The sequence below is a fragment of the Taeniopygia guttata genome, chromosome W (assembly GCF_048771995.1).
Source record: "Taeniopygia guttata chromosome W, bTaeGut7.mat, whole genome shotgun sequence".
In the NCBI taxonomy this organism is placed as follows: Eukaryota; Metazoa; Chordata; class Aves; order Passeriformes; family Estrildidae; genus Taeniopygia; species Taeniopygia guttata.
Window position 1 is genome coordinate 2,667,125 of NC_133064.1, and position 22,012 is coordinate 2,689,136.

A 22,012-nucleotide genomic window follows, 5' to 3' on the forward strand; every position below is an offset into this window, starting at 1 on the left:
AACTGTCTCCTAAAGCCAAAGAGCATTCCTGCTGCTGTGACCAGGAATGTGTCAGCTTTCACACATTACTCTCTACCTTTAAGGGCTGGGAGCATGTTAAAAAGAAAGCAAAGCTCTGCATTTGACATGTCTGGAAATCCCCATTATACTTTGACTACAAGTATGACAAAACTTCTGACATTAAATTGATGATTTGCTCTGCAAAATATGGAGGTTTCATTGAAAAATCAAAATTTATTCCGATTTCTAAATGCTACAATATGCTGGGGCAGTGATAGAGCTTGCTTGGCACAATCTGCTCTGGTTTTCCTAAGCAGTGATTATCTAGAAGCACAGTCAGGTGCAGCCCAGGTAAGTGTGTGCAAAGATCAACACTTCAGTAGCACAGGAAAAGGCCATGAGTTAGAGACTCCTGGGCTGGCTCTGGAGGGCCTGAGCAAGACCCAGGGCACAGCAGGGCTCCAGAGCCTCCAAGAAGGGCTGCAGCAGCCTGTGCCCAGAACAGAGCAGAGCCCTGGGACAGGAGGTGTAGGTTAGAGCACAGGCACAGCATCACTTACAGGAAGAGGGCCCAAGTCATTGGGGTTCAGAGACGCTTTGGATCTCAAATGCACCGGAAACTTCAGCCGTGGATCCTCCTGGAACACAGATATGCAACTGTAAATCCAACAGATCAAGGTAGATCAACAAAGTCAAGCACAGACTTATCTGGAAATCCTCCTGCGTTACAGTTTACAGCTTTTTATTCTTTTATTTTTTGAGAATAAAACAAAACATGCTTTATTAGGATTCCTACAGTGCAATGAATTTTCCAGTGCTGAGTGAGTTAGGGTGATGTAAGACCTGACTCCATTAAATGTGTGCTATGTCCAGGGATATGCTTCAAAAACCACAGGCCTGTTCTTAGGATGCCTGCACTCCACAAGGGCTTTTACATCCACATGCACGTTTTTGGCTCTTAAAACCACAAAGACAAGTGCCACGCTGAAACAGGGGCATGCAGGCAGGAAGACAGAGGCGGGAGCGCGGCCCCCGGCGCCTCGGCTGGAGCGCCCTTACCCAGGTGGTGGTCTTGGTGTTGTGGTCGATGAAGAAGGGGCGGCCGTTCGGGGCGATGCGCATCTCCCAGCCCGGGGGCAGGAAGCTCTGGGCCCCCTTGTGCTGGGGCTTGGGGGAGTTGTAGGGGGACGGCTGTGGGGACTGAGGGTTGGACAGGGTGTCCTTCACCGCCCTGCGCACCGGAGAGTCCTTCATGCCCTGCGGAGCAGGAAACAGCACCATTGCCCACACGGCACTCGGGGCTGCAAAACCAACCCGACTGGCTTCACAGCAAATAGCTTTTCATTCCCGATGTAATTAATACTAAAATTAAATGCTGGGACTGATTTACTAGAACTTAATTTGCTCTATCTGTGCCTTCTAACATGCCCAGTCTTTTGCTGTAAAGGACACGGTGTTCTGTGCCTTCCTCTGCACAATGACAACGTCCCCGGTATTTACACCTGGTTGTACCTTCCCCTGCACTTGCCCTGGATGTGTCCATGTTTCATTTTACCAAGGAAAAGACAAAAGCAGTGTTTTGTGCTTCAGGGGCAATATATCTCATTTACAAGCAAGCCTTTAAGCACGAGGCTCTGTGAGCCACAGCTCTTCAAACTTTTAAGCGTAAAGAGGAAATCCGAAGAACTGGCTCTCTTCAGCACAGCCACGAGTAGCTAAGACAAGAGTTTGAACCAAGAGTTTGAGCCATCAGAAGTCAAACACGCACAGGCTTTGACTGCATAGGGAGCCATTTCAGCTATTCTTTAGCCTTGTCACAGTGAACATCAGTCCACAGCGTTTGGAATTACTTGGAAAGAGACTTGAAAGAAATGCAGCCCCTGTCTGAAGGACCAGGAGTGAGGAGCAGCGGGAGGGCTCACCTCGAGCGGCGCTGACAGCGTGACAGTGGGGGAGCTGAGGCTGCGGGGCCGCCGGATCTGCGGCTCACTCAGGTGGTTGCTGCTGCTCGTGCCCGGCCCCACCATCCCGTCCTCGGCGAGCTGTGCCAGAGCAAAGCCAGGTCACAAATGTCACAAACACTGCCCACACTTAGGACATGATAAAACTGATGGCATTGTTATCATCACTGCTGCTGTTCTTAACCAGATTTCCTTAAAGTCCAGAAAGGAGATTTAATGTAATTCCACTGGAAGGGCCAAGTACCTACGCTCCTATTAATGGCTTGAGCCAACTTTCACATTTAATCCAAAGAGCACATTTGCCTCCTTTTAAGAGCTCTTCTGCATCTCTGGAAATTCCCTCCCTTGCAGCAATCACCTTAACCTGTGTCTTGATATAATTAAAAGAAGCAACCAAAACCATCCCAAAGTATTGCAGCTTTTTATGATTCGTCTGTATTGTCATGCCAATGATGAGGGCATTTCTTTTGAATTTCAGATTCCTGGCAGCTGCCTTGGCTGGAATGACCCTGAGCCAAGCTGAGTGCTGGCTGCCAGGATGCAGCACGGTACCTGCATGATGGGCCGTGTCCACGTTGTGGTCCGGTTGTTGTGGTTGACGTAGTAGGTCCGGCCCTTGGCGTCCTTGCGCTCCTCCCAGCCCGAAGGTAAGCCCGGCGTGGTGTGCACGTAAGCCACAGAAGGCTGCTCAGGCAAGAAATCATCGAATTCTTATTTTAAAATAGCTAAAAAAACATTTTCAACTCTGTTGTTTGTAAAAAAAAAAGGCAACTTATTAATTTACACTCTTCTTAATCACAACAACCACGTGGAAAAACCCAGTTTCTGATTTAATTTAATTCAAGCTCTTTATCATGTGCCTTGATTTAATTTTTTTCTCCCAAGGGATCTTTTGGGTCAGTTTGACAGAGTCAGCAAACACACAGGTTTATATGCCCTCAAACATTCTATTTTGTTACACATAATGAGGAAAAGGAACTCTATGTTTTAGTGAGTTTTCTTTAAAAGGCTGAGGTTTCTTCCTTTTATCAGAATGGAGAAGTATGAGTTAAATAACCATGCAGTCAAGATCTCTTAAGTCCTGCTCTCTTCTTTGTGTCTTGAATCAGTTGCCAGAAACTACTGTGGGTTTATAAAGTTACTTTTAACCATTTTGCTCTGTCACAAATGCTGCACTCAGGGCTCCCGTGTCCCAACGACACCAGATAACCCCAAACTGGAGCCTCAACTTCAGTATGACAGAAACTTTTAGTAAAAGCTCCACAAGTCAGACCCCGTTCTAAGAGAAGCATACAGGTAAGGGAAGAGTCACATCCTGTTGCCCACAGGCACTGTGTCCCCGTGACGTTCTCTCGTGTCTTTCCTGTCCCCAAAATACCCAACCACGAGTTCATACACATGAGCTACGAACTGGAACCAAGTGGGATGAAGGACCTGCCTAATTCAGAGGCTGATGCACTACAAGCTCTGGGGTTTTGCCATGAAACAGTAAAAGCCTCTGAAGGCTCCTGCTGAAATCCAGGACACATTCTCTTCCTCCCGCCTCTATATTCCTTGCTTCAGCAAGATAATGAACTTAATTCTTGTTCTTGCTTCATCTCTGCCAGATCTTTCCCAGAGCAACTGCCATAGGCAGTGCAGGCGCTGTTTAAGTGCAGAGCACAGCTGCCACAAGGAACTGCACAACTGCAGGGATAATCAAGAAAGGAGAGGAGAAAAGCTACCGGCTGGGTCAGGAAGCTGACATACTCCAATAGGGGACAGAAGACACAGGGAAACAGATGAGAATCCAGGCAGACTCTCAGACTCATTTCCTTCTCTCCTGAAAAGCCAAGGACTGTTTTCCCTATGTTGGCTCACAGAGCTGGCAGGCAATGAGAACACCTTGCCCAGGCTGTGCCAGCGGCTGTCCATCCATCAGTCCGCGCTCAGGACCGTCCCAGTAAGGGCTGCAAACACTCCACTGTGTCTCAGTTACAACTCAGAGATGGGGAGGACACTGCTTCTGGGCCTGAGCCCATGGGCCCCGCTCCAAGGAGGGGGCTTGTGGGGATTCTGAAGGCAAAACCAAGGTGACTGCAGACTTCTACTGCTGACAGGTTGTTTGTCTGCAAGCCTCAGGTGCCCAAAGACCCAAGAGAATGCAGCCTTTGAAGAGAAAGGATTTAGATAATGAATCCTGTGTAACTCCCAGTTCCTCCACAGATCCCAATTCCTCCCAAGTCCCAGTTCCTCCACAGACCTGGGACTCCGGGTGTAAATGCTGAACAAAGGCAAGGGAAGATCAGCTACTGCAGCATGGTGAGGTAAAACATCTTGGTAACCATACACTGAGCATTACACAAAATACTAATATTTTGCTCTAAAAGGTCTAATCAAGACAAGATGCTCTACCAAGGGAGTACCACTGCCATGCAAGTTCACCTAGCACAATTAACTGACTACTAATGAGTCAGGCATTTTATTTAGACTTTGTTATTTGCAAGTGTGCTCCTCTGGTTCTAAAACTAACAACCAGTGAATACTGATAGTATTACAGAACAATGCATCAACACCCAAAGTAAGATATTTATTTCCCAAATGCAAATAACAATTTATACGAAGTATAAATTAAATTTCTTTCTCTGAAACAAATTCTCTAGGAGGGTGTAAATTTATAAAAGCCATTTTTGATAGTTACTGTAAATGATTTCTGTCAAATAACTCACTTCAGTTAATTAGGTTAACTGGTTAATTAGGTCATTAGGTTAGGTTAAATATATATTCAACATACTCTAACATAATTAGATCAAAGTTCAATATAGATTAAACACACTTTCCTTGTATTACACTTTCAGCAAATAAAGAATTTTATGGGATGATCAAACTACAGTCTTGGACTGCTGAGGAACTGCTGGAAAATTAAACTGGCATTCAGTAAGACCATTAAAAGCTCTGTGCTATATCACTTTACCCCCAAGGCTCTCAAATTAAGACCGACTTTAAGAATTAAAATTAGTTAGTCTAATGGAGAGTAAGGGAAAACAAGAAGATACAAGATGCAAACACAGCTACATGTACAATGATTCGATGTCTCTAATCACTGCTGCTTCCAGTACCCCTTTTAAAAAAATTAGCTGTTGTAGCTTTCATTTTTCAGAAGCCTGTGGCATTCCTTACTGCACAGCTTTGTCATAACTCATGTCACATCCATGTCCCTAAACCATGCCAGTATTTGAATACAATTGCAGTGTTTTGAGAAACATTGATAAAATTTGGGACAAAAATATCCAAGTTTTCATTCAATAGCTGTATTGCATTCAACACATGGCTGCTTTTTTTTAAAAAAAAGTTCCTCATTGTACAAGACCTAAATGTCACCCCGTTTTATTTAGAGATAGTGCTTGATAAAGAGTTTTATTACCGTTGGCTCCTCTCCCCCTGTGACAGTTGAAGAACGAGCTCTCCTAGAGGGACCATTCTGCTGTTAAATGATAATTCATGTTATACATATTTACTGAAGAAGGTCACAGGTTACTGTCACATCTTTAGGAGCAAGGCATCAGACACATTCACCAAGAGAGAGCAGTTAGATGGGTAATAGCAAATCTGAAAGTCATCAGCCACTGGTAACCAAGCCAGAATCCCAGAGGAGTGCTGGGTTTAGAAGCACGTGTGCTCAGTTGCCAGAAGAGAAATGATCATTAGCTCAGGAAGGATGAAATGTGGTTAAGATCAGGTAGGATGATGTTTAGAGCAATGCTGTCAGCGCTGCTGATTTGAACATGTGCTCAGGAAATGAGTGTCCCTCAAGAAGCAGGAGAAAGACCTCTCTCTTCCCAGCCCCAGCTGCCAGCCCACACCCGGCCCCTGGCTCCAGCAGTGCCAAACACAGCAAGAAAGCAGCACAGCAGCCCTTGTTCCCCTGCAGGCAGGCACAGAGGCGCCTTGGACCCACCCCCAGAGCCAGGAACATGCTTCAGCTACACTAAGTAACTGCTACAGCACAGGGAAACCCAGCCAAGAGAAAACCTCCGTGCTTGCTGGAAATGTTCACCCAAGAGCAGCAGAGAGAACAAGCAACACAGAGACAAGTAACTTTGGTAACAAGCTCCTTGGTATGCACAAGTTTTCTATTTGCAGATTCACATCGGACGTATTTATAACTTTTAAAAAATGAAGAAAAAAATCTCGGAAGAAAAGTATAATCTATTGAAAGGTTCTATTGCAATCTGACCAGTTTTATTCAAAAGCACACCTTGCACACTCCTAGTTTAAGTGGTCTCTGTACCTATTGCTGAGAGGTGGCAGAGAGAACAAACCTGCTACCTCTGCAACCCTTGCACGTGGGTGTAGGAGAGGCATCAGCTGGAGCACAGTGTCCATGGATACTCTGATAGGAGAAGCTTTGTTTACAAAACATCTTTGTATCTTTTCCTGTTTGAACAATCTCCTTAAATAAACCTGCAGAAGTTGCCTCCTTTTCACTACAACCAAGCAAAACACCAATCCTTTGGGATTTTAGATGGATTTGTATGTTGCAAGTAAAATCAACTTATGGGCCACAGAAATACATCTGCTATCAAGAGTCCTGTGGCAGCTCCAGTTCCAGGCAGAGCTGGCTCTCCTGCCCTCTCCTCCTGGGCTGGGAATGCCCCTTGGAGGAGTTTCTCCACTGACTGCACACAGGAGTGCAGTAACCTAAATTTCCATGGTAAACAACTGAGGAGAGGGTGGCTAGCTCAGTCTCCAAACATTTTCCTGTCTCAGGAATGTCCTCCTTTTTTAGCTCACATGAATTTGGTTTGAGACAATCAGATGCCCACCTTGGTCACTGATCTGTGCCTGACTAGAGCTGACCCAAGGCAAGGTGTTATTCAGAATGAGAGAATGTCCACCCAAAAAGGAAGGAGCTCTGGCTTACCAGGGATAACTGGGACTGTTCAGCGACTGTGTCTGTCACACTGCAGGACCTCAGTCGTGAAGAAGGTTCTCTTTGCTGCAAGAGAAAAACCAGAAAGATGTCTCCAAGTTAAGGTGTCTTTAAACATTATGTTTACTCAGAAAATTCGGTAATTACAGGTAGCAAACAATTACCTACTTCTGTTTTACCACAGAGTGCTATATCCCATTTCTCTACTTCCTATATACTAAAAAAAAGGGCCCATCCATTTTCCTAAAGGAGAAATGTCAACATGAAGAAACTTTTGAATTATTGAAAAAAATAAGGCATTAAGAAATATATCCAAAATCAAATACTATGGATGAGAGCTCAAAGTCTCAAAAATTAATTTACTTTAAATTTTATGTTATTTCTTTAAAAAAAAAACCAAACCAATTTCAATCTTCCTCTTTGCTGCTAAGGTTTGAATTAGCTGTGTCTTTTCCCAAAACACATCCTTCATGATTGTGACTAGAAACAAAACCTCCCTAAAAAAGCAGACACACATAATGTCTGACACTACAACGCAATTCCTCCCTACCAGTCCAGCTGGGCACTCCAGGGCTGAGCAGTGCTTAGGAAAACACAGCACTGACACACCTGCAGTAAAACCAGTGGGGGGCTACTAAAACTGCAGTTCTCAACACAAGCCTCTGCACACAGATCCAGGTGAGCATCAGAGCTGTCACTGGCTGACTAACCTCCAGGTGACATTCCCATCAGCCAGAGACCAACTGCACTGGCTCCTTGGGACAACTGCACCTAATCAAGATTCTATTTGATCAGAACAAGAGTATTTCTTATCTCATAAACTGCAGAGGTACCTTGATAGCATCATACCAAGAATAAAATATAAATAAGATCAAGATGTTCTGTTTCATATTTACAATTAGTTTTGTAATCAAAGAGACCTAAAACATTCCCCCACTTGTACATGTGGGGGGAATTAATACAATTAGCCTGATTTTTTAATGGTATCTGACTAATGGATAACACAAATACAGAGACCATTTTTTGGTTTTTCCCTTTCCTTTGGAAATTCCTAGCTTGATACCCTCTACTCTTATCTATTTTTTTGCAGGAAAGGTCTAACAGTAGCAGAGTCTGAAGTTAAACTCACATGAAACTGTTGAAATGCGAACAGAGGAATTCTGTTGTACTAGGCAGTTTGCTTGCTGGTGAAGCTGATACATTTTTTGGAAGGGAATTTTAACTGCATGCTGAGGTTTTCCTGAGCCCAGCAGTTGCTCCCCAAGCGTGAAGTGAGTCAGGTAATGCCAAAGAATAGCACATTTCTGCACTAGAGCTTTACAGATTACACATTACATACAATCAAAGAGCCGAGTTGTTCCCCATTGGAATCAGGAGTGACCTGGAGTCTTCTGCTCAGCTCCTCAGACAGCTCCTGAGGACTGGTCCGGGACACTGGAGATGCAGGAGGAGGTGGTAGTGACAAGCTTAAGGAATCCCCACTGGCACTTGCCTCCTCTGAAATGGTTTCCCAAGGCTAATGAAAGAGAAAAAAACGAAGTTCAGGTTTTATACAGACTGAGTCTTCTTTCCTTTTGCTTTCTGTGTCACCATCTCACTGTGCCCAACACACAACAGCTTCTCTTCACCCTAAAACAAGGCACTACAGAAAACTGAAGCACAGGGCAGTTAGAGACAGTCCACTTCCCTTTTTTTATCATTTATTCCACTGTTGTTTAGAGTAGAATATGGAAGTGCTTCTATCGACGTACGTAAGACAAGCAATTCAGAATGATAAATGTTTCTCCCAGCATTTACATGAGCCTCAGTGCTGTCCACAGGCCACCAGGCAGCTGCAGTTGCACAGGACCCTGGCAGTGTGCCTCTGGCTGCACTGTCATTGTGCTCTTGGCATCTTCCCAAGGCAATTTCCACAAACGCTGTGTAAAACCACAACTCTCTGCGCTCTGTGCTAATTGGCTCACATGTGACAAGCATGGCAGCTCTAAGTTTAGTCAGTTCCTTAAGCCCAAGGCTTGGGCATACCTCAGGAATGTCTCCACTCTCCACAGGCTCTGGCTCCAAATCCTCACTGATGTGGCGCCGAGAGCGGAACCGCCTGTGAGCTGCCTCTTGGTTTATCTGTCTGATATTGTTATCTGACTCGGATCCCACGTCGCTGCAGGGGGAGAGCCCAGCATGGGAAGAAGAAAAGAACAAGAAAATAGCCCAAGTTAAACTAAGCCAATTTTGTCCATTGCCTTCCAAATCTCAGTAATGCTTTCGATTATAAAAATCATTATTCATGCATGTATCAGGCTTCATCATTAGGAGACTGTTTAATCCCTCAGTTGAAAGAAAAAACTGGAAGCACTTCACAAATATCATGGAACACCAGGTTGGGAAGGACCTCAGGGGTCATCTGGTTCAACATCTGCTGACAGGGAAACCTTGGCCTAGATGAGATGGCCCAGCACTCTGTGGGGCCCAGCCTTGAACATGTCCAGTGCAGGGGATCCAGCACTTCCTTGGACATGGTTTAGCCTTGGCAGTGCAGGGTTAAATACATGATCTCACTACAACTCTCAACTGTCAGTTATTCACACTCTGTAAAATGTAAACTCGCCACAGCTTTCTAAATCTAATCTTGAGAAGATATCGCTACAGACCTCTCTGACAGCACATCCTGGGAATGAAGTGTATTCACAGAATGATAACCAGGATCTCCTCAAAGCTAATCTGTTCAATTTCATTAGAACTTAGTAGAGTTGACTTTTCTCCTTACCTCTTCAACAGTCTCTATAAACAAAGTAATTTATTCCTGTTAAATTACTGAAAAATTCCTTATCTGTCTCCTAATATTCTAAGGTGTGTTGTTAATGCACTGCCTTCCCTGCCATGCCAGAGTTCCTGGAATTTCCCAGAACACTCTGTGTCTCTGTGATGTGCTGGGGGCAAGCGAGTCTCTTTCAGGCACAAACAAAGCACGTTCTCCTTTCTGACTCGAGCCTCAGCCTGGCTCTCCATCCCACCCAGCCCCCATGAGGCTTACATGAGGCTGGGCCGGTGCCACTGCGTGCTCCTGTTGTTGTGGTTCACGTAGTAAGTGCGCCCCAGGTTGTCCACCTTCTCTTCCCACCCAGGAGGCAGCGGAGGAGGTGGCAGCTCCTCCTGACGCTGAGATGCGGCATCGCTGGAATCCACCACGTCCCAGCCATGCTTAGGAATGAAGGAAAAAGCCCTCTGTGGTTACAGTGTGTGCCTCATTTCAGTGAGAAAAGAGCTAAATCCCCATCAGTCTATTAAAGAGGGATTTCCAAAGGTGCCTAGCTGGTGGCTTGGTGCCAAAGAGAACCAACTGCCAACTCTGTTTCCAGGGCCTTATCCTTCAAGTGCAGCTGACTCTACAATTTTTCTTGAATCCTTCCTTGAGATTTCAACCTTACCTCAGAGTCATCCCTCTGATCACTGTTTTCTTCCTCTTGGCCACCATTTTTGGGCATATACGCCATCTTAAGTCTCAAGAAACCCTTCACACGAGATTTGTGGCTATAAGACAAGGAGACACATTGCATTTAAGAACTCTTAAATAATTGCAAATTAAAAAATCATGAAGTAAGAAATGTTTTAAAGTCCTCAAATGTTTTAAAGGTCTTTCCTCTCACCTTCGCGGTCTGAGAAGGAAATCCTTAAATGTGTATGGCCTCTCCATGGTTGGGTCTTCAGTCTGTAAGTAATGGAGAAAATGGAAATTAAAGGGCTTGCCCACAAGTCCAGCCACATAAAGAACATTCACATATCAGGCTGACAGATTACATATCTGACTTCCACTGAATCCTAAGTTACCTAAAGGCTGGAATCTTGAAAACTTTCTATTCCTTGAGAATTTCAGCTTTCTTACCAAGTAAGTCACATCCTTCGCATGTGCAAACACACAGCTGCTGTGGGCACAGAACTAGGAATTTCAGATGCCAAGGGAAAAGGACAATGACTCCGTACACACACTTGTGATGCTGATTGTCTGGGGTGTGCTCCCAGTGAGAAGCTGTATTATTTACCCAAATTCTGTCCATAGTAATTAGCTGGTACTGGAGAAACGAGGACTTTGACAGACAAATCAGCTGGATGAGGAAGCTGATTAATAATTTGTTAATAAATACATCCCAGTGGCTCCTACCAATGTCGTGGAAGGATGACTGTAGATGTACAGTGTGCACCCACACCTTCCCAACAGGTAACTATCTCCCTGGAATGGGCAGGAGCAGGCAGGGAGGTCCCACAAGGTCAGAGCTACTGAAGGAAGGACTGCTCTGAGCCACAGCAGCTTTGCCATGGAAAATGTCTGAGGGGGAAAGGACTCTTCCCACTGGCCCACCAGGGCTATTCAGATAATGTCTGTGCACAAGGATACATAAATGGAGATAGCCACACAAGCCCAGCCCAAGCAGCAACAACTTCACCCATTCACACATAAAAAGCCCTACAAGGTCACAGATGTTAAGATTAACATGCATAACATATAAAAATACTAATTACATTCAGCCAATGTCAGTCATCCAAAACAGTATATAATATCAGACATGTCCATACCAAGGCTAATGCAATCACTGTATATACATACAAATATATTTATTTCTATTTAAAAATCTATACATAGAAATTGCACTTAATTCAGCATCTAATTTTGCAGCCCATGCAGAATCCTGGCTGCTGGGGGGAAACCAGACAACTGGATCTTTACAGAATTACAGAACCAGCTTTACACTGCATTCCTCCATTAATTAAGAAACAGAAATAAACATTACCACCTTCAAACCACACACCTCAAATGTCTATTGACAATAAAATTATTACTGTGTCAATTACTTTCAATTGATTGCTATTGAACTCTTACTGCTGGCAAAGAATTCAATTTCAGCTAAAATAATGAACAGATGACATAGTTCTGGCAGCCTTTTGATTCTTCATGCATTTGCTGAAGCAGAGCTGCTCTCATGAAGTTTTTTTTGCACAGAAAGCACATCCCTTCCCTGCACAGCCAATGTATCTGCCTGTTCCTGCGCAGATGAGCCTTGGTTGTCCATAGAGTTTCTTTTGAGCTCTGCTGGGAGCACTTGCTCTAAGAGAATGTGCAATCAGCTGTACAGAGCCCCAAGGGGTTCCAGGGGTCTGGTGCTTACCGGGAGGTGACTGAGCGGCACATCCACCTGGCCCAGGAAGTCGTCTCTGGTCTGTCAGACAGAAAGTAAATTAACGTCAGAAAAGTAAAAAGTAGCAAATGAGACACAAATAAAGATGACTGAATACCATTACTTCAGGAATCCCTGGTTTCTACCCCCTTACTGCTGCCCATTATTTGTTGTTCTAATTCATTTATCTTAGCACAGTATTTCTGTGACACTCCAAACAGGTTTCTGGGCCCATGGCACATGTGGCGGTGCTGACACTTTCTGCCTGGGGGAAAGGTCCAACATTTACCCATCGTGGGAGCAGCCCACCCAGCGAGGTGAATTCCAGCACTGGGTCTAGACTGGGACGTTACCCACGATGGCGAAGCATGGAAGTGTTTGCAGCAGCTGAGGCCAAAGGACGCCGGTGGCAGACAGGCGCTTGCTGTGGGACCTGGGCTCCAGGGGCACCCGGGAGTCATCGGACAGGAATCCTCACCATCAAGCAGAGGTGTTCTCCCAAACCCAAATGTCTACCAGGGAACGCAGTTTCTGTTCCGATACTGTTTGTGACACCAGATATCAGCCCCAGTGATTCCCAAATAACCTGCTGCCTATTTATAACCACGCTATGCATGGAATTCCAGGAAGTGCATGCTGCTGATGCACAGCCAAGTTTACATACTTCTCATAGCAGAGCATTAAGTTTAATATTAAAATTCATATTTTATACAATGACCTCATAAGAATTCTGTTTCTACTACAAAGATAGGGTGATGTTTCATGATCCCCACAGAATGGACACATCCTGCTGTGCTGGATGCTATGGAACAACGCAAAAAGCACCGAGGAGAACATGGGTTTTCCAATTTTAAGTAAAAAACAGGGAATAGATTTTTCATTACAGAATTTTCACTATTAATCTTCTTAGCAAAAATAAAAACCTGGTAGCATACCCTGTTTTTAGGGAATTAACATGCTTTCCCCTTAATACTGGCAAATTCCAAGTACTCGTCACCTCCTGCTTCAGTACAGTCACTCCAATAACAACTGCTCTGAAGAAAATATATACACCTATTGCTACATCTCTTCTTGCAGATTTTAGCTCAAGAAAAATACAACAGAAAATGTTCAGGTAGGTTAGAAACATCCTTAAAGAACCTGAACCAACAAAATATGTTTTTAGTTTACAGTGGAACTGGAAACCCCTCAGTCCCAGCCAGCTCTGTAAGCAGAATTACTTCCTCATCTAATTCTGCATGCCTATGGTCACCTTTGCCAGAACTAGGGCTCTTGTAAAATTCAGTCTTTAAGTAACACTTGACTGTACACATACATCTGTAAGAAAAAGGGGGGAGGTTGGTATATTAATATTACTATTTAGTATTTTTGTCTGTGAAAAGAATTTTCTCTTGCAAGCCTCCACAGCTGTAAAATTTAGGCATTCTCACTTTGGGGCTTCCTGCTTCCAGCAAAGGCACCTCATGAGCCAAAGGAACCTTTTCCACTGCCTTCTTTTTTCCTTTTCTCATTATAATGATGCTGTTTGGGGTTTGCCCCTTTTTTTTCTATGTTCTCTGTATTCTTCACACATATATTTGTATATATATATATATATATATATATATATATATATAATCAGTAGCTACATTTCCCAGTGCTTTTCCATGGCGTTTCCCTAAGCAGAAAGACAAAACAAATTCCAAAGCTCCAAGCTCCGGCAGGTACAAGGCTCCAGTACCATCTTGGTTCTTCCTGGGAATCAAGGCTGAGAACAACCCTTCAAGATACATTTTTATGGACAAACTGTTACAACTAGTGCTGAAGACGGGGCTCCAGAGAAGGGGCTTGACTGGGGGATAATTGCATCACCACTTGTCCTCCTAATTGGCGCTTTTTATCAATTATGCTGATTTCCTAAAATCTATAAAAATGTAATCACCCCTGGGAAGGGTAGCCTTTTGTGAACATCTTTCCATAACTGCTTCTAAAGGCCTTCAAATAAAGATCCCCTTTTATATTACCTCCTTACTAAAATTATCTTGAGTTTTATTTCCAGGTTGGGAAAAAGGCAACAATAACAATGTCTGTTTTGAGAAACTCTCTGTCACTCAAACCCACAGAGCTACCCAAGGCACCAGCCTGTTCAGCTGGGTATCACAGTGTCACACTGCTACCTCCTGCTCCAGTCTGATCCCCCCAGACAGTGAGGAATCCCTTCTCCACAACAAAGGCACGGGATGCAGATGCTCACAAAGCTAGGGCTTGACTAGGACTTTCCCCACCAGAAGGAGCAGTGCCTCAAGTGCCATTGCCTCCGTGTGGGCAGCAGGACAAGCACATGCAAGCAGGGGTGGGGCAGGGCTCAGATGCTTTGTTAGAGTCTTACTGCAAAGCCCAAGTGTAACAAAAGCTCTCCCAAAATTTCCTAATTAGCCTTTAACACTCCAGAGCAATTTCACCAAATTTCAGCATCCCCTGGTCCACCTGTTGGGTTGGTTTAGCACATTTATTGTGGAAGAGGAGAAAGTCAGACACCATCCTATTTTCCAAGGAGCTCTCTCGAAATGAAAAGTAATCACTTCAGTGTTTTGGCAGACATAAATACCCCATGTGTTCAGGAAACCCAAATCTGTCCAACCACCTCACATCATTTCCCACTAATCCTGTGGGAAAGCAGCACCAGGCTCACACACACTAGGCATGGCAGGTGTTGTGTGCACTGAATTTTCCTGAGTGTGTGAGGGACCCCTCACACCTGCACAGACACTGCAATGAACCCTGGTCATCACTGCATCCCAAGAACAGCCAAGACCTCAGCTGTCCAGGAAAAGACAATGGAAAAAAACAAGGAAACACTTCATTAAGTGTAATCAGTAGTCAGCCTCTGAAAAAGCCTCAAAAACCAACAAAACTACTTGGAAATTCTAACTTGTGCCAAACACCTCAGAATATGAAACTACTCACTCTTCATCGTAGGAGATTGGGGTGACAAGGTGACACTCCCAGGCCAAATGTACGTAAAAACTAGGCTGCAATTTGGTGCCTATCAAGCTGCAAGCCAGGAAGAAAAGCCTGGGATAAAGTTGCAGGGTGTTCAGGGCACCCTTAGTCTCCAAAGCAGCAGAGAAAGGAAAAGCATCCATTTGACACTTCTGTACAAACCAGAATGTTTAGCTGAGCCTCAGGATCGTATACACGCACATCAGCTTTACTTGCAACCACACAAAAGTATGAATAAACTGTTGCATTGATGCTCATTTCAATCACTGCAGCTTGTTGCTTTCCAGAAGGGAAAGTGTCAATAGTTAACAGTTCAGCTGTTCTAGACTTGCTTATATCAGCTCTGGAATAAAAGGTAAATATTATCCCAGACATGCACCTGTAAGGTAGAACAAACAATACAGCTAAGCCATGAGCAACTGCAACAGGCAACACAACTCTACTTAGTTTTATTCCAGTCTGAACAGAAATCAGAAGTTAGAAAACAGCAGAGGTACAACAGGCTAGTCAGGACTTTGACTAAAAGCTCACACAATGTGAAGGATCTGCAGGAGGGGGCAGGTCTCACAGGGACAAAGACGTTTAGCCATGTGCAAAATACTATTCAGCCCTTCCAAACGTGTACACCAGCTGACACCCCCAATGCATGCAGCTCCCCCAAGGAAAGGCTCTACTGCTGCCATGCAGTGCCAGGCCAAGCTGCAATCCTGTGCTTATCTGCTGCTTCCTTAGACCAACATCATCAGGACAGCTCTCCCAGCAGCCCTGGGCTGGGAGGGCTTTTCCTGCCTGTTTCCCAACCTGGACCAATACACCACACTGTTTTACAACTGATTACCAATAATGCAGAACAAACTCCTGAAAGTGCCTGAAAATTTCCTAAGGTTGGGAATGATCCCAAAGGGGTTCCTATGGAATGCCCCTGTATGAAAACGTGGTCACCTTGGCCTGGGAACCAGCAACACCCACAGACCACAGAGCCACGGCTCATCCAAACTGAAGCACTGGACAGAGACAGTGGCAAGCTGTGAAAAGAAGAACAGGCCCCCAGAAGCCGTTCTGCTGCCAGCTGGGGCTGGGGCCGGAGCACTGTGGGTACAGAGCTCTCCGAGGTGCTTTGGTTCCCTGGCCAGACACCAGGCTGGGAAATAACACTCCACCCACCTACAGTTCCCTTGGCATTTTGAGATGATCAGGATGTTCCCAGCTTCCTGACCTGAAAATTGTTGTGTACTATTTCTGGGCACCGTTTAAAGAGATGCTGCATTCCAACCCAGATATTGCTTCACTTCAGAGCAGGCAGACATGATCCGTATGGTAAATTTAACTGGTTTTTAGTGGCTTTAAAGTAAACCAGAGTTCACACCTTTCTCAGACCACAACCGTGCTGTGCCGTGCTTCAGCACACAGCTATTGGCCTAAATTATTATCCAGGTGGAAACCCTGCTGAGGTTCAGAGCCCATCTTCTCTTGACATTTACTCTAAATACATTACAGCCATGTTATTCTCAAACTTTTTGAATCACAGTAGCCCTGGTGGGTAACACAGAATGTGATGAGAGTGGCTGTGAAGGGTGCTCATGGCAACACCATATGGAACATGTGCCAGCAGTGGTTTGGTGGGAAGGAGGAGAGAGGGACAGGGAAGCCAGCCCTTGGGGACACGGCAGCTGGCTTAGACCTGCTGATCCTGACAGCTAAAGGCCAAAGGCACCATGCAAGATGGGATAAACCCACTTGGCAAAGCCAAATCCCAGGCTCCCAAGAGACAATTCTTACCTCCACTCAGCACTCAGAAGCCACTCTAGTAGAACAAAAGTGAAAAATTAAGCACCAATTAAGCCAATTTTCCTGATGTAGTACTTAAACCCAGCACTTGAGATGTGATGTGCCATTGCTGCCAAGTCCTGGAAAACTGCTCCAGGAGTGGTCCAGACTGTCTGGCTCAGACAGCACCACATTTCCCAGCACAAATACAAGAGCTGCACACACCAACAGGAAAAATACAGGAGCAGAAAACACTGCTACCTTCCCAGAGAGCTACAGGAAATCACCTGTCTCACCTGGAGAGAAAACAATTCTGAACTGTACTTTTACCAAACGCTTTAAAAATGAAAAAAGAAAGAGGATTTGTGTTCATTAAAGTATTGTTAATTATTAAAAAAACAACAAAAAACTAGCAGCAAACCACAATTTTATTATTTGAAACAAAGCACATTTAACTGCTCTTGACTAAAACCCTAAAGTATTAATTAGCCATCACGGATGTCTCTCTACACGTAAGGCTTATCAACTCCCTGATTTCATTCTCATGAATAAAGCTACAATGATGCTTTTATGATATTCCTCTATCATCTGATGATATGACTACTAAAATTCTTAGCTGGCAAATTTCAGCATTCTTTCTTTCTGAACTGCAATGAAACTCTCTTCATTTATATAAACATTCAAAAATTTTGCCACTTGCCACTGTCACCATTTCCTTCCTAAGCAAAATATTTTCAGCAACACTTCCCAAGCATACCTAAAATTTCACTTTTCATTTGCTCTTAATGGCAACTGACTATACTTTTGCAGTGGATCTCTGCAATCTGGCTCTGATATTTTCACTGGTATTTTCATAATCAAGAATATTGCACTGTAACCACGGAAAAAAACCCCTAAGTTTGGGGGGGGGCGCGGTTTTCCTATTCCAAACCTGTAAGTGCAGGTAGAACGAGCTACACAGGTAGGTTATTTCCTAAAGTGATCTCCTGTTATTCCTTGCCACCAGAGTAAACAAACGCTGACTTTTCCTCCAGGCAGCTCAATACAGCAGTGTCAGATTACACTTTCCCTGGTGCCTTCCCTCTCAGCTTTCATTTTACGACCCAATTACTGCCCGCTCGGTGCCAGCGCCAGGCACTGGGCACGGCGAAGGACAAGGCGCTACACGAGGCTCCCAGTGTCCCACACATCCCTCGCTCTCCGCCTGGGACACACAGAACTAGGGAACACGCAGGCTGCTCCTGGAAGCCAACCCAGAACTGAGATTAAGGAATTATGTTCTGAGCTGCAGTTTCCCACATGAGGCAGTGGTGCTCCAGAATCAGCACAGCTGAGACAGAAATGTCTCCTTTCTGGCACACATGGTCAACCACAACTGGATCCGTTCTTAAACGGATTAAGCAAATCGCAAGACATAAGCACCAATTATTTAAATCCTGAATTATTTGTGTTGCACTGCCACTGCTTATTTAAACATAAAAAAAACCACCAGGCACCTCTGCCAAGATCTGCTATACTCCTGAAACCCAGTAAAAGCCAAGAAAACAAGATAATGTCAGGGAAAAAAGAAGCAGTTAAGCCTTGTTCTGTTCATTACAGGAAAATGGCTTTCTACTGAGCTGCCCATTGTAGTGAAAGGCGTGACACACAGGAAGGCTGCAAACACCAGGCTGCTCCTTGCTCTCACTTACCTGTGATAGACAGAGCCAATGCCTGCTGTTATTACCACTCCTACATTACCAAGAGCCTCTGGAAAGATGGGAGTCCATTCCTCCTTAGACACTGAACAAACCAAATGCGGTCAAAGTATAGGAGTAGCAATGGCAGGAAGAAGGAGCTGATGCCCAAGACACTTAAAACAGGCCTGAGCTGTGAGAGGATGTGGAAAACAGGAACAGAACCAATGTACAGAAGGAAAGAACAGGTAGAAAGTGTAGAACAAAATAAATGTGTTAGGACAGCTTCTGTCCTATGTTCTGTAAGAAATGAAGGTGTTATTGAAAAAAACCTCTCAGAACAAAAATTAAACAATCTTCTTATGAAGCTTCATCGTAACTCCCCAAGAAAGAACAATGAGGCACAATGGAATGGGCTCAAATTCCCATTGCAATAGCCAGTAAGCACCACTAAGTTGTAAACATTCTGCACAATAACCTGCTCTGTGGAGTAACAGAAAAACCTGCCCTCTACAATCCACGTACCGGCAGCCTGTGACACCTAAAGAGCACTCCCATAGCAGTCCCACCGCTGCACCTCGGGCAGCAGCACAGAGCCGGGACCCTGCTGATGTGGCCAGAGCATTCATGTCTCTGAAGCCACATGTCAGCAGGTGCCACCTCGGCACTTCATGCACAGAGCCCTGCCCAGTGGAAGCCACCCTTCCCCTGCCCACTCCTTGCACGTTCTGCCATGGCAGGAGAAGGGCACTGCGCCAAGAACAGTTTTCCAAAGAACTCTGCCTGAAACTCTTTGCTCAGAGCCCTCAAGCCACCTTCCTTACTGGAGTTACAGAGCCAGAAAATCATGCAAGAGAGTAATTCTCATACCAAGTTTGGGAATTGTTGCTCTTCAAAAGAGCAAAGAAGTGTGTTTTATGAAGCAGCAGCAAAGTACATCAAGTACGTGCAGAGCTGTGGCACGCCATGTGTAACACAAACACCTGCATACCTTTGATAGCTGAGGATTCAAAAGGTACAGAATTTCAAAACAAATGGCATTCGAGTTGAGAAACTAGATGTGAGGCCAGCTTGGCGAAGCCAGCAAGTGAAACGAAGGCAAGTTTACAGCAGAAGGATTGTTCCAAGGAAGGGGGGCAGTGGCTCTCCAAAGCACAAACAGCTGCCTTTTACTACTTGGAACTTGCAGAGAGGTCCCCCAAATTCTCTAGCTGCTCAGCCTCATCCTTGGCACTGCTGCTGCCCGGGAGGGTGCCCAGAGCACTCAGCACCCCCTGCCCCAGCAGCGCGAATGCGGCTGCCCCTCATGCCCCTGACACCAGGGACTCCCAGCAGGAGCATTCCCACAGGGAGGGGCACCTGGAGCTGGGACCTGCTCCTGCAGATCCTGGCAAGCAGGCCAGGGAGGCTGGGGAAGCCCTGCTATGCTGTACAGCGCTGAGCAGAACAAAGAGAGTATAATTAGCTGGCACATAGTTCATTAATGCTGTCTTGCTGCAGACATCTGGAAACGTGCAAACAAAAGACCTCTCACTGTCTCCACTACCATTTCTTCTCCTCTCCTCTGCACTAATCCACTTATTCTACCTTTTCCTTCTGCTCAGAGAATGTCCTACTTTCTCTGTTTCTTTTTCACATCAACAGCAATTCAGATTTTTGAATACATTCAGACTTTTGGATTCTACTATATATCTGTCATGACCAATTTTTCTGTGTAAGTGCTTTCTTGGCAGAAAGCAGTTAATACAATCCTCAGAAAAGCCAAGTACTGTTAGAGTAGAAATGTCTCCTTGTGCTAGGGGGATTTATATTCCCCCTAAAGCTATTCCAATGCTTCTAATATATCCTGGAGAACTGCAGCAACTGGGGCTCGAGATGCAGAATGTATCCAGCTCTTGCAAGCAAGCTGGAAGATGAGTAGCAGGATAGCTGATTTTAACAGGAAGGTTAAAATGGTCATTACCTTTTAAAACACTTTCACCTCCTCCTGCAACTTGAGGAAGGCAGCTGAGAAAGAAAACAAATGTTCAGACTGTGACTTCTGTGGGAACTGAACAGAGACAAAACTAAAGAAATCTATAGATTCTCTCTCAAAATATGCCAAAAAATAGAACTGATGTTTTAATGAATAGCTTGAAAAATAGAGAGATTGGGGTGCATCACTTCCAGAGGCATAACATGCACATATTCTGCACAGACCTGCTGAATAAGCAAAACCCTGCACTTTGGAAATTTTCTATCTAATGATTCTTCTCTCTGCAGCTCTTCCATGATTCTGGTCAAATTTACTGGCATTCTTCATACAAATGAGAATAATTCTCAACTCAAGAACTCTGCAGCAAAGAAGTGGTCTTGAAGAACAATGAAATTTTAGTCATCCATCACACCCATCACACTGACGTAACATCCTTCATTACCGAGCACTATTCCTGAATTTGCTCTCCTTCATATGCACACTCCTCATTGCAAAGCAGCACTAAAATAATATAAAATGACTCATGGCGAAGCAAAAGTCCCCAGCACAGACACTCATTTCTACCATTCCACCCTCCCCTATCCACACCATGCACTGGGACATCAGCCACTCCCAAAGCTCAGAGCAGCCTCAAATGCCTGCAACAATCCCCACCGTAAGCTGAGCATGACAACCCAAGCTCACAGAAGCAGGGACATTTGGAACCAAATGTTTATGTGACCCCTCCAGAAGCCCCAGAAACTCTTGTGGGCACACCAGCTCACACTTATAGAGCTGTGATTCCTGTGCCAGCGTGGTGGCTGTGTCCAGCTGACAAAGTCACGGCTCCCTGCGTGCCGAGCTGAACTCCCTCTCTTTATTAGCAACAGTCCAGAAAAGCGCAGTTTAAGTTCACCTCAGTAATAACGTAGGATCATTTTTGTTTAAAAATGACACCCAAGACTGCAGCAGTGCTGTGAAAACTCTGCTCCCCATGACAGTGTGTGAGTGCCCTGTAGATTGCCAGGGATGACTGGGAGCAGCAGTCCCAGCCAGCACCTTTGTGCAGCTCTGTTACATCAGGAGCATCACCACGCTTTTCTGGATCATGATGCAGTGCTTTAGCTATGGGGGCTGAGGTTAAACAACAGAGATGGGTGGCAGGGAAATCAAAGTCATGGAAAGGCTCTGCAGGCAGGGAAATGAGATCGCTGGAATGGAAATCAGGGAAGGCACGCTGACATTTATTCAGCCTGAATTTTCCAAAGGTACTAAGTACATTCTTTCAACTGGCTGATCCCAGCAGCACTTACACTGAAGAAGGCATTAGGCCTGGCAATATGTGACATCATATTTTTGCTTTAATGATTTTCCTAACGTAATGGAAAAAAGCGAGATCCACTGTAAGTGTTCTAAAGGCCACTCTTCTGTGACATGAGACTCTGTTCTACTGGGTAATAATCAGAATCTTGAGGGGAAACACAGCTGTGCACTGACCAGAGGGAACAGTAAGGTACTCCATGCTTAGGCCACTGATGTGCTAATTAGTGGACATTAACTACACCTAATTTCTGTAAATTAATCATCATTTA

The 22,012-nt window shown here is 44.8% G+C and overlaps 1 protein-coding gene across 11 annotated transcripts in view; it reads right to left on the reverse strand.

Moving 5' to 3' along the window:
* The window catches only part of LOC140680233 (E3 ubiquitin-protein ligase NEDD4-like), an 85,396-nt gene that overhangs the window by 13,801 nt on the left and 49,583 nt on the right, over window positions 1–22,012 (reverse strand). For 7 of the 11 annotated variants that reach the window (XM_072923049.1, XM_072923048.1, XM_072923053.1 and 4 more), the window contains 12 exons: window positions 12,033–12,083; window positions 10,518–10,579; window positions 10,299–10,401; window positions 9,905–10,071; window positions 8,899–9,031; window positions 8,213–8,389; window positions 6,865–6,939; window positions 5,365–5,424; window positions 2,514–2,645; window positions 1,923–2,042; window positions 1,060–1,257; window positions 561–638 (listed from right to left, as the gene is read on the reverse strand). In XM_072923049.1, the coding sequence (XP_072779150.1) occupies window positions 561–638; window positions 1,060–1,257; window positions 1,923–2,042; window positions 2,514–2,645; window positions 5,365–5,424; window positions 6,865–6,939; window positions 8,213–8,389; window positions 8,899–9,031; window positions 9,905–10,071; window positions 10,299–10,401; window positions 10,518–10,579; window positions 12,033–12,083 (1,356 nt within the window). The remainder of the gene's footprint in view (window positions 1–560; window positions 639–1,059; window positions 1,258–1,922; window positions 2,043–2,513; window positions 2,646–5,364; window positions 5,425–6,864; window positions 6,940–8,212; window positions 8,390–8,898; window positions 9,032–9,904; window positions 10,072–10,298; window positions 10,402–10,517; window positions 10,580–12,032; window positions 12,084–22,012) is intronic. The other 4 variants (XM_072923050.1, XM_072923047.1, XM_072923046.1 and 1 more) reach the window with 2 other exon arrangements.